Raw genomic sequence first — 12,096 nt, forward strand, 5'->3', positions numbered from 1 at the left:
TGCATTCTGGCGTATCCAGAAATCTATATGTTTTGCCTGAATGGCGTTGTACTGTCGCAAGCATCCAAATAATCGTTTCTACCAATTCGAATGGCCCAAGTGACATGTGTGTTTTTTTTTGCCTCTTGGTAACATTGTGAGGTCGTGGGATGGAAAAGTAGACCTGTAGGTTCGTGAGCCAGCCACTCAATTCAACCCACTTTGGAACCTAATTCACACCAGCTGTTTGGGCGCTTGTTGCTGAAGTTCTGTCTCTCACAATCAAGTTTCAATAACACCTGCAGTCCAATATCACAAAATCAAAAGTTCTCAACTTTCCACTTCCCTGTGACTCATCCGGGCTCGTATCAGCATACGTGGGTACCTCAACTCAAGCACCCAGTTCAACAAATCCTGCACGTAGCCACGCCATGTCACAGCCCAAAAACTGGCCCTCGGGTCTGTCATACCTTTCGGCGCCGGCGCACTCCAAGCTCCTGAGCCAAGCACAACGGCAAGCCATCGCACAGAAACCACCAGACGTGCCCGACATCCCCGCGCACGCCACCGTGCTCCCCAGCCCGCTGGTCAAGATCACGCCCATCACGGACACGGGGCACCCGGCCCAGGGCCAGTGCGGGCTCTTTGCGACGCGGCACCTCAAGCCGGGAACGTTTGTCCTGCCGTACCTAGGCACGGTCCACCCTGGGGCCGGGGCCTTGGGAGCCGAAGCCGGGACGGAGAAGTCGGATTACGACCTCTGGCTGGACCGGGAGGCAGAGGTGGCGGTGGACGCGGACAAGGGCGGGAACGAGGCGAGGTTCATCAACGATTATCGGGGCGTCGGGGAGAGGCCGAATGCGGAGTTTCGGGAGGTTTGGTGTCAGAGATGGAGGCAGAAGTGTATGGCTGTATGGGTGCTGCCCGAGGGCAAGAATGGACGGGGGAAGGGGGGTATTGGGAAGGGGGAGGAAATTTTGGTAAGTTATGGGAAGGGGTTTGGGGAGTCGGAGGAATGAGGAGGGATGAGGTCTTTTTGGCATCAGGATTGTTTTTGTAGATAAAATCACCTCATCTGATGATATTATCAACAATAGGTTGTTTGTTTTCGAACCATTTTTTCGGCCAAGTGGCTAGGACTGACGTCCATCTCATTCTAGAATGATAAAGAGAAAAGTCAAGATGAATTTCAAGGCAGCCAACTTCAAGAGCCTCGGGCTTCTTGGCCAATGTTTCTAACCTAACCTGTGTCTGTCCGGTTTGGTGGTGCCACAACGTGCCCAAGGTCAAAGAGGCTGTGCCAAAACATGCCTGTACTGGAACGTAAGAACGACGGCAACCTGGAGGCTCCGCGAATACGTGGGCGCAAGTGCCACGGCTTCTCGTCGAAATCAAAGAGTTTTACGAGTGAGGCTCTTGAAAACACATTTATGTGGTATCGAATACCTAACACTTACAGTCTGCCTATATCACAACCAACTAGAGACCGAATGCTTTGGATTATGCCGCCGGCTAACTATAATGTCCTACGGTATAGACTTCTGTGCCAAAGGCCGTTATTATGTGGGACATTAGTAGCATTTCTCACTCGTGGGCCTTGGTGGAAGACATCGTCACTTCAGTCTGCTGCATAATAGTCGGGCAACGAACTGTTCGGCATCGGGATTGCACGAATCCCGTCCAAGCCTTGCGTGTATGACTACGAATGTCGAACGAGCACTTTTGTGTCTGGCATGGCGCCAAGCCGATGGCGGATTTCTCTGCCCTTGCCCAGATGTGTAGTCTGTCCAGCTTCATCTTTTGCCTTTGGGATGTTAAGTATTCTGAAATTGAATGCTGTTTTGAAATCGATGCCAGTCCGAGTGCCGTGTTCCGCCAGCATCGTACGAGATCTATCGTGTTCAACTCGACCAATTCTCCCGATCTGACCAAGCTACCTAGATACCTTATACGAATACATAGTAGAATTTACGACAATAGTTTCCGTAAAGTAACCTATTTCGGGTAAGCATGTGCCAAGGTTCCTTGGTGATTCTTAGGGGTTGAGCTTTTTGGAGGTAGTGACGACGACGATTATACGGGAAAGTGCACGGTGGGCAGCGTGGCCTATCATTTTAGGTTGGGTGGAGAAGGCAGCGCCCGAAACGCAAATCAACGTTTGCCCGGGCCCAGGGGAGCTTCCATGCTGTTGGCTGGGTGGCTGCTGCTTCCACGTTCAATCTCCAGGCGTTAAGCGAGCTGTGGAGGCCGCGCGCCCCTGTCATCCCGTAAGTTGTAACGTACATTAGGTTACCTTGCAGGCGCAGGCGTGGGCCGTACGGACTTCAGTAAACGCCTTTCTTTCCTGTCCGGGTGGCGTCCGGCGCGTTCATCCCGAGTCTGCGCACACTTCGAGACGTTCCGACGTTCATCGAAAGGTGTCTGGAAAAGAAGTTTTGGACCTAGTCAGGAACCTTCAATTCGTCTTACTCCGACTCTGTAGTGACCAAGGAGCATCGAGTCGTTGATTACCTATTCCTTCTACCGACCAAGAGTCTGCGCCCAGTCTCAATCCTCAAAGGACCACTTTCATTACAAAGCGGCATCGCCATTTGTTTTTCTTTCCCCGTCGATTTGACTCCGATTCTCTTCCTTCTCCCATGTCCAGGCACCCTGGACTTGACTAATTTTCAGCAACATCCTCAACATCGTGCACATTCCGTATTGCAAGCCTGCTTTCCTTCTATCAGCTGACCTCGTCGCCTTCATCGTCGACTTGGGCCTCCTCCCTCAATACCAACCTCCGGACGATACTGGCAGGCAACAGAAAGTAGAACACGGCCATCGGCCGACGCTCGCCAAACATGGCGTTCCTACGCCAGACTTGGACACTCACACTGAAGAACTGGAAAATCATATTCCGCCACGCCATCTCCGCCATCTTCATCGCCTTTATTCTTCCCATAGCTCTGACCACCTTCTTCAGCTTTGCAAAGAATCTCTTTGTTCCTCCCGCTGTATATGGTGTTTCTGATCCGAGGCATATTCGCACTCTCCCAAACGCTCTCGATGCTGCCGCCAGCGCTGGGAGACACAAAGTCGTATTTGTGAATGGAGGCTTTTCCGGAGGTGACATCGACAAGGTCATTGATAAACTCGCCGCTTCTGTCGAAAGTGCTGGCAAGACTACGCTCCGCCGCACGTCCACAACCGAGCTTTCGCTCGATTGTCCTACCAACCTTCGCGGCGTCTCCAATTGCTACGGAGCCGTTGTCTTCCAGTCATCGCCTTCAGAAGGACCCGGAGACCACTGGAACTACACCCTTCGCAGCGACGGGGCCTTGCGAAGCATCGTCATTGACGTCGACTCGGACAAAAATGATGCCCAGATCTACCTGCTGCCACTGCAGAGAGCCGTCGATGAGGCAATTGCTTCCGTCCAGGCCGCTTCCGGTCCTGCCTCAACTTCTGTCCAGCAAGGCCCTCTCCCCAGCACCGTCGACGAATATCCCTTCACCAGCCTGACCCAAGAAGAGCGTGCCGTCCGCGTCAGGATCAATTATCAAAGTGCCATTACGAACTGGATGGGTGTTGCTTTCATGACCAGCGTTCTCTTCATCACCTATCACCTTACGGGCTTCATTGCGACCGAGCGCGAGAGTGGCATGATCCGCCTCGTGGATGCTATGATGCCCGTCAAGCACAGATGGTTCAGCCAGGCTGCCCGAATCATCTCCTACCACGCCGCTTTCACCGTCGTTTACCTTCCGGGCTGGATTATAGGATCATTGGTGCTACGTGCCGGCGTCTTTGCTCGTACCAACGTTGGTATCGTGCTTGTATATCATGTCTTGAACGGCATCGCCATGGCGTCCCTCTCTATCCTGGCATCTTCACTCTTCAAGAAGGCTCAGATCAGTGGCATCGCGGCCGTACTCGCTATCATTCTCCTTGGAATCCTCGCACAGTCCATTAGCTACCCCAGCACCGCTGCCGTTGGTGTTCTCGCCTTTCTCTTCACGCCATGCAACTACGTGTACTTCATTACTTGGATGGCACGTTGGGAGCGAGAAGACCTCCCAGCCGACCTATCCAAGGTCGCTCCCAAGAGCCCGTGGGATATTTCCGGCATCATTCTCTGGGTTTTCTTGATTATCCAGATTTTTGTGTACCCTTTACTCGGCGCTGTCATCGAGTCCTCCTTACACGGCACTACTACCAGAGGCAGAACAATTGTTTTCAACCGTGCTCAAGCTCATTCCAGCACCGATGAGCCGGCTGTGCGCTTGCAAGGCTTCACTAAGGTTTATAGCTCTTCTCCGATCCGACGCTTGTTCTCCTTCATCTCAAAGCCACGCGAGCCCGTTCGCGCAGTCGACGGCCTGACGTTGGATGTCCGGAGAGGACAAATCCTCTGCTTGCTTGGTGCGAACGGTAGCGGAAAGTCCACAACCTTGGACTCTATTGCTGGCACAAGCAAACTTACAAGCGGCACCATCACCATTGACGGTACCGGTGGACTGGGAATTGCCCCGCAGAAGAATGTCATGTGGGATGACCTGACCGTGGAGCAACACATTGAGATATTCAACAGGCTCAAGTCCCCTGGGAGAGGTGCAAGCAAGCAGGAAATTCAAGACCTAATCCGGTCTGTTGATTTGGAGACGAAGGCAAAAGCTGTGTCGAAATCCCTTTCAGGCGGTCAGAAGCGCAAGCTGCAATTGGGCATGATGCTTACAGGAGGAAGCGCGGTTTGCTGTGTCGATGAGGTCTCGAGTGGCATCGACCCTCTGTCGCGACGCAAGATTTGGGATATTCTACTAGCTGAGCGCGGAAGGCGGACGATAATCCTCACAACACACTTTCTCGACGAGGCTGATCTCCTGGCCGACCACATCGCTATTCTCTCCAAGGGCACGCTACGTGCCGATGGCTCTTCGGTTGAGTTGAAAGATCGCCTGGGTGGCGGTTACCGAGTCCACGTGACCAAGGAGACTGGTATGGGCAATACACCTGACATCGAAGGAGTTCAGAAGAAGATACACTTCGACCTGATAAGCTATATCGCCCCATCTTCTTCACTTGCTGCGCAGGTGATTCGCACTTTGGAAGCCAACAACTTCCACGACTACCGTTTCTCCGGGCCCACCATCGAGGACGTATTTCTTCAATTAGCGGAGGAAATCCACGATTCCAAGGCGAGCGAGATTGTTCCTGATTCAGGGTCAGACTTGAACGAGAAGGGGTTAGCTGGCGACGTTGGCGCTACTCCTCAAGCTGGACTTCAACTCCTTAGCGGTCAGCAAATTGGATACATGCGGCAGGCTGCTATACTTTTCCGGAAACGAACGACAATCTTGAAGACAAATTGGATTCCCTACCTTGCAGCATTTGTCTTACCCGTTGCAGCCGCTGGCCTCGTCACCCTGTTTATCAAAGGCCAAACACAAAGTGGCTGCGCTCCATCTGAAGAGCGCTCGCTTGATCAGACGCAAGGGTTCAGTCTGACAGATTTTACATGGAAACTAGTCCTTGGGCCCAGTTCACGATTTGACCTCAACACTGCTGCCAGCGTTCTTTTGCCAGTATTCAACGCTGCTGCCGGCAGCTCCGGCAACGGATCGACCTCTGGGACTGGAACCGACTTCGCAAGGCAACTACTCGCCGAGAACGCCACATTCACTGACAGCTTCAAAGCCTTCCAAGACACTGTGGTTGCACGGCGGGTCGAGACCGTTCCTGGCGGTATCTGGTTAGGAGACGACTCCACGGTGCCCACCATTGCATACATGTCGAACTACAACGGTTTACTGAACCCCATTTTGAGCCAAAACATCTTGAATATGCTCCTCAGCAATGTCACTGTCATGATGGCATGGGCCCCCTTCGCTACGCCTTGGCAGCCCAACGATGGCAACTCGCTACAATTCCTCGTATACACCGGAATCGCACTTGCATGCTATCCTGGCTTCTTCGCCCTGTACCCAAGTCTGGAGCGTCGACGACAGGTTCGTGCCTTACAGTACAGCAATGGAGTTCGGGTTCTGCCCTTGTGGGCGGCCTACTTGGCGTTCGACTTCATCATCGTTCTCGCGTCAACAGCTTTGGTTACGATAATCTGGGCTGTTTCGTCCGGCATCTGGTACCACATCGGCTACATCTTTCTTGTCTTCATGCTCTACGGACTGACTGCGATTCTACTGGCCTATGTTATATCCCTATGGTGCAAGACGCAACTGTCTACTTATGCCTGGGTAGCTGCTGGTCAGGCGGTTCTGTTTCTAGTCTACTTGATAGCCTACATGTGCACCATCACCTACTCCCCAGTTCCCAAAGTCGATCGGAACATTCTCGTTGCTCACTTTGTCATCTCGGCTTTTGCACCTATTGGTTCTGTAGTCCGGGCTATGTTCCTGGTTCTGAACTTATTCTCAACGGCCTGCGATGGACGACAATTAGCGGCATACCCTGGTGGCATTCTTCAATACGGCGGGCCAATCTTGTACTTGGTTCTGCAGTCCATCCTTCTATTCGCGCTTCTGCTATGGGCTGATAGCGGCTCCGTTGGCTCTTCAATTCGGCGACTTTGGCAGCGGAAGTATGACGGGCCATCGGATGATGGCAGAGTCGCCGACGAGGAAGTCACAAACGAACTGAAAAGGGTCACCACGACATCGGGTAGCGACGACGGCCTACGGGTGATTCATCTTACCAAGACTTTTGGCAAGAATACAGCGGTCGATAACGTAACGTTTGGGCTCAAGCGGTCTCAGGTTTTTGCCCTTTTGGGACCCAACGGCGCTGGCAAGTCAACTACCATTTCACTCATCCGCGGAGACCTCAAGCCAAGTCGGAACGGCGGTGAGATCCTCGTCGAAGATCAATCTGTTATCCATAATTTGCCTGCTGCTCGATCTCATCTTGGCGTCTGCCCTCAGCACGATGCGTTGGATCTGATGACTGTCCGGGAACATCTAGAGTTCTACGCTCGCATCCGAGGCGTCCCTGATATTCACCACAATGTCGATACCGTCATTCACGCCGTTGGTCTTCAGGCATTCTCGAACCGCATGGCGGCGGCCCTGAGCGGCGGGAATGCCCGTAAATTGAGTCTTGGTATAGCATTGATGGGATCTCCTAGCGTGATCTTACTCGACGAGCCATCCTCTGGGCTGGACGCCGCCGCCAAGCGAATCATGTGGAAGACTCTGGCGGCCATCGTCCCAGGCAGATCTCTCCTCCTCACCACGCATAGCATGGAGGAGGCCGATGCTCTCGCAGACCGCGCAGGAATTCTAGCCAAGCGAATGCTTGCTTTGGGCACGACAGATGATCTCCGTCATCGGTTCGGCGACGCACTCCACGTCCATCTAATTAGCAGAACGGCACCACACACGACACCCGAGGAAACTGCACAGCTTCGTAACTGGGTAATATCTACATTCCCAGGGGCCGATGTAGAGGAGAAGACGTACCATGGCCAAATGCGCTTTTCCGTCCCCGGAAAAGAGGTTCTCGAAGTTTTCGGCGGTGACAAAGTCGGAGACATCACGCCGGCAGATACTCACTCCTCAAGTGCGGTTGGCCAACTGGCTGTCATGCTGGAAGAACAGAAAGGGGCGCTAGGTATTAATCATTTCAGTGTTTCGCCAACCACTTTAGACCAGGTGTTCTTGAATATTGTCGGTAAGAACAATATTCAAGAGGAGGGTTACAAAGAGCCCGAGAAGAAGCCATGGTGGCGGTTTGGACGATGAGAGCAGTCGCCGACACGTACCGTCGTTACGTACTGCGGCTTTGAGATACCCAGTTACTGGAGCGTCGACGACACGATGCTGTCATAGGCAGCTCATTTAGACTTGAAACATAAGACACAATACATCAGACATAATATATCATTAGTTAATCATTATTCGGACGCGTGAGCACACCAGCGCCATTTGATACATCCGCAGCGGTTGCCCGTCGTGTTTATGTTCGCAAAACCCCACCCACATAAGAGTCAACTCTTCAGGTGTAACCGCCAGTCTCGAGGGACGACGCCTGCGTCTCCCGTAGACTTTCAAGCTCAGATCTTCTCGCCGCCACATTGGCGTGGTACTGGCAGAAGATCTGATTAGATTCCGCAGAGATATTACTCAGCCAGCATCCGCACTGAAAGCGCTGAAGCACACATCCAGGACTCGATGTTGCCTCGATACTACGTCTCAAGGAGTCCCTTCCCCTTTCAAAAGGGTGTTCCATCTCTACGGACAGGATACGAATTTGTGGAAGTAGAAGCAGTCCATGCTGGCCTGGGGCTCAAGGGACTGAAGTTGGACTTAACGGGTGTGATGGAATCCCCGCGCACGCTAGCCAGGCCGAAAATCGTATCACTCGACTCGTGGGCGTGGGCATTGTGCTGATACGGCGATCCGTGGTTAACGGAGGATCCGTCGTCCTTGAGGTGGCTCGATCGAGCACTCGATACGCCCGAGGCCGTGGTCCCCTTTTCGGCGTCCCGGGGAAAGCTCTTGGGCAGGTTCGAGTACGGGCGGGTCGGGTGGGTTCCCGGCCGCGTGTCGGTCTGGTTGCTGTGGAGGGAGGTGATGTTGACTCTGCTCATCAAGCCCGGGAACATCTTTGTCAGAAGTGGGCGGAGCGTCGGGAGACAGGCGCAGGTAACGGCGGATGAGATTTCGCCGATGGACCAGAGCGAGGCGTCGACGTTGGTCCAGGTGAAGTCTGCCGGTGTGCTGAGGTATTGGATGCGTACGATGGAAATGGCGACGGTGCTGGCCTTTGGTGTTACTAAAACGGACAAACGAGGTTTTTCATGCGTGAGACAGGATCTCCCAAGGTCGATAACTTACAAGAATCCAAGACTGAAGATGCCCATGAGGAGTGCTTTTTGTTTCCGCGGCAGGCTGAGATGCCAGAAAATGGGCAACGGCAGCGCAAAGACGGCAACGTCGGTGATGATGTTTCCAGCTGCGTTGACGTACCACTGCGGCTGATTGGGGATGCAGTGCGATACTACGGACTTGTCCCAGAACCCTTCGACTGGGAGGCATTGGAACGCGGCGATGAAGACCTGCGAGGTTGACCAGGCGCCGACCACGAGGAGGGCGACTGCGTAAATTCTACGCATCCGAGGTACGGCCATTATGCGGTAGTACTGGCACAAGAAGGAGAGTTTGATAGCGAGAAGGGCGATGTTGTAGAATACGATGGATATGTAGAACATCTTGAGTTGCAGTGTTAGTCGAGGGAACTGAGCCATCGTCACTGCTGTGACGAGGCGAGTGTGACTTCACTTACGTGCAAGTATTCCACAATAGCAGATGGCTTGAGGACGACGATGTGTCTGCCAAGACCATGATTGGTCACTTTCATGGTCGTCAGCTAATCTTCCTCCGCTAAGATTGCATGAGTATATAACTTACTGAGTGCGATGGCGATGCCACAACCTGTTGTTGCCAACTAGAACAACGAATTAGACTCAGCATCTTGACATTGAGGTACATATCGTCACTTTCACTCACCAGAGCCACAACAGCTAGTATATCATCGATACCGAAGAGCACGATAACCCTTGTCCTCGTATAGATCCTCAACCCAACCATCGCCGTCACAAACAGGATGCAGAAAACCACGGATGCGACCACTATGGTCCTTCGATCATCTTGATAAACTTCTAGTGGAATCGTTGTATCCATGGTTGCGTCGACGGGAAAGAATAGGCAGTATAGCTGAACTAGGCCGGATTTCTGCTGAGGACTAGTGAACTGAATGACGGGCACTGCCCGTGTAAGACCACAGTACAGATGAGGGATGTAGGAGAAGGAAAACCAAAGGCGGGTTGAACTGGATGGTGTTGTCGGAGATTGTCTCAGTATCTGTCGGGGATACTCGAGAGATATTAGTAAAAGAAGCACGAACAAGCAACGCAAACGAAGAAGTTCAGTCCATTCTGGAGGGGGTGTTCACGAAATAAGACGACACAAACGAGCATACCCAGACTTTTCCAAACAGCGTTTGCGCGAGGGATTGCCTTTGGGTCTAAGCTGCCCAGCACATCCCATCCTAGCAGATGACCGCTGCCGGTCGTAATCGAGTCATTCACTTCTACAACAGTACGTCTCCTCACATGGAGGCCTGTAACGCCGAGCAACTGATCCTGGGGGAAGGAGGCATGACAGCCTTTGGTGCGCGGCCGGATTTGTAGCCGCGCGACGTGCAGTAATGGAGGAAACGGAGGCGGAAACAGGTTGACGGGGCTTCCCTTCCCTGGGGTCAACTTAACCCACCCACATCGCGTGAGGCTCCACAAGCAGAGTTGCAGACCTACAACGCAATACAGAGAATACAGGAGATTTCCTGACTCTTCCAATTCCCTGCTTTTGTGGCATCGGGGGCGACAAAGAGGGGTTTGCTAGGAGTTCACACAAGCCCAAAAAACAGGCTTATCCGAACCAAGATTCTAGTTCACGAGTAGCCGACGTATCCATGTCCGCACTCCTTTGATCACTACAGTCGACCAATATGAACAAACGAGAGAACTATCAGATTGGAGGGAGAGAGGAAGCGGGGCTGCACACACTTCCCAAGGGAAGACCAGAGTTTAAATGGCGGAAGCCAAGTTGCGAGAACCAAAGAAGCAAATACCTATATAGACAGACTACCATATATAGCACTATAGTTTTCTCGGGAAGAGACAAGAGAGGCCAGACATGGATACAAAGATCGGACGTCTTCAGAATTTTCCCTCCCATCGCTATCCTCTTGTGAAGCAGCTCTTCTAGATCACCTGCTGGCCCTTGCTGCAACACACAGACATCATGAACCGACGTAAGAATGGCGGCCAGCATTAGCCACAGGGACGACCACACAGGTCCGAACTTTGTTCAAGGGAAGAGGGATACGGATACTTATCTTACATGCTTACAATGACAAAGTTGCTCGGACAGTCAAGAAAGGCTTGCGATGACAGCGGACGACCTTGCTCGATGACTCCGGACGCAGGTTGCGCATCGAATCATGATACGAATCTTGCACAAGCCCAGCCGGGTAGAGTTGGTCCACAGCGCTCAGTCCTCTTCGCTCTACCATCCGTCATCCCACCATCTCGAAAGGAAACAGTCGGTTCTACGACGGTCATCTACGCAGGGTTCTCTTGGTTTTTGGCTTTTGATATCTATCCGAAATCTTGGAGTTGCATATTCGCCTGTGTTTATCCCATCCTGTTGAACTCTTTTTTTGTCTCCCCGCTCCCGCAAGGACGGCACTTAATTCTCCCGACAAGTTGTGGACAGGTTCGGTCACAAGATTACCAGACGAATGAGTTAGACATCGGTTTTGTTACCAAGTTTACCTCGCGAGTAAACAAGAAAGACGAGATTTATAAGCGATTGATGCTGGTATATCAGCTTCGCCCATTCGAACTCAATCTTGCTCCACACGTTCTAGCAATACACCCTTCCATCGATTAATATGCTTGACACGTGCGAGGGCTCGAGAGGGCATGCTTCAAAACCTCAGGAGATGCAGAAAAGAACGAATCACAGAGTACGATGCTCCTCGTTCCGGGAGCGGGCCACCTCGGAAGCTACTGCAACCAGACGTTCAGTCATCATGTCCTGCAACCTAAGCCCAGCACACCCCGCATGCCAATGTTTCTCATTTTCCATCTGCTCTCTCGTCTCTAATATCAACCTTTCCATATTCCATCGAACGAAGAAAAGGAAACAAAGGGATGAGAAGGGCTACGGTAAGCAGAGCAAGTGACTGGAATACAATCCTTGTGTCCCCGTGCGAATCGCCGGCTACTTCGTCCAACGAGCGTCCGTTGATAGACATGCAGAATATAACTACGGACGCAAAGACGGGTGGAAGAGCACGAGTCGCACCCATGCCAGGCTCCGATGCCTCTACCCTGCCCAGCTGCCGTACGGGGGGCGGATCCTTGGCCGTCGTGGGCCGGCGTCTACGATTGACTGCTTGTCGTGTCCAATCTTGTCTCGTCCTGTCTCGACGCAAGTCCGTGCAACATGTATCGCTTGTCGCTTGTTGTGTCTTCGAAGTTCGCGGTTCGTCCCCGGCAGCCAAACCTCACCTTTGATACAGGACGAAAGAGGGCAGGAGAAACGTCTCATCGTG

At 52.6% G+C, this 12,096-nt stretch overlaps 3 protein-coding genes across 3 annotated transcripts; 2 read left to right on the forward strand and 1 right to left on the reverse strand.

Moving 5' to 3' along the window:
- On the forward strand, positions 1-1,188 carry HER10_EVM0003515 (SET domain-containing protein). The gene has a single exon (XM_035473190.1). It carries the CDS (start codon positions 411-413, stop codon positions 996-998), a length of 588 nt encoding a protein of 195 aa, XP_035333854.1. The 5' UTR covers positions 1-410; the 3' UTR covers positions 999-1,188.
- Positions 1,189-2,427: 1,239 nt separating this feature from the next.
- Positions 2,428-7,845, forward strand: HER10_EVM0007609 (ABC transporter). The gene has a single exon (XM_035477161.1). It carries the CDS (start codon positions 2,823-2,825, stop codon positions 7,713-7,715), a length of 4,893 nt encoding a protein of 1,630 aa, XP_035334128.1. The 5' UTR covers positions 2,428-2,822; the 3' UTR covers positions 7,716-7,845.
- A 340-nt stretch (positions 7,846-8,185) lies between these two features.
- Positions 8,186-9,656, reverse strand: HER10_EVM0007927 (uncharacterized protein; the record flags this gene model as incomplete). The annotated part of the gene is made up of 5 exons (XM_035477466.1): positions 8,186-8,732; positions 8,811-9,184; positions 9,259-9,326; positions 9,384-9,420; positions 9,483-9,656. 5 exons carry the CDS (start codon positions 9,654-9,656, stop codon positions 8,186-8,188), a joined length of 1,200 nt encoding a protein of 399 aa, XP_035334147.1.
- Between the last annotated feature and the right edge of the window lie 2,440 nt (positions 9,657-12,096).

The sequence above is a fragment of the Colletotrichum scovillei genome (assembly GCF_011075155.1).
Source record: "Colletotrichum scovillei strain TJNH1 chromosome Unknown Contig00005, whole genome shotgun sequence".
Lineage (NCBI taxonomy): Eukaryota > Fungi > Ascomycota > Sordariomycetes > Glomerellales > Glomerellaceae > Colletotrichum > Colletotrichum scovillei.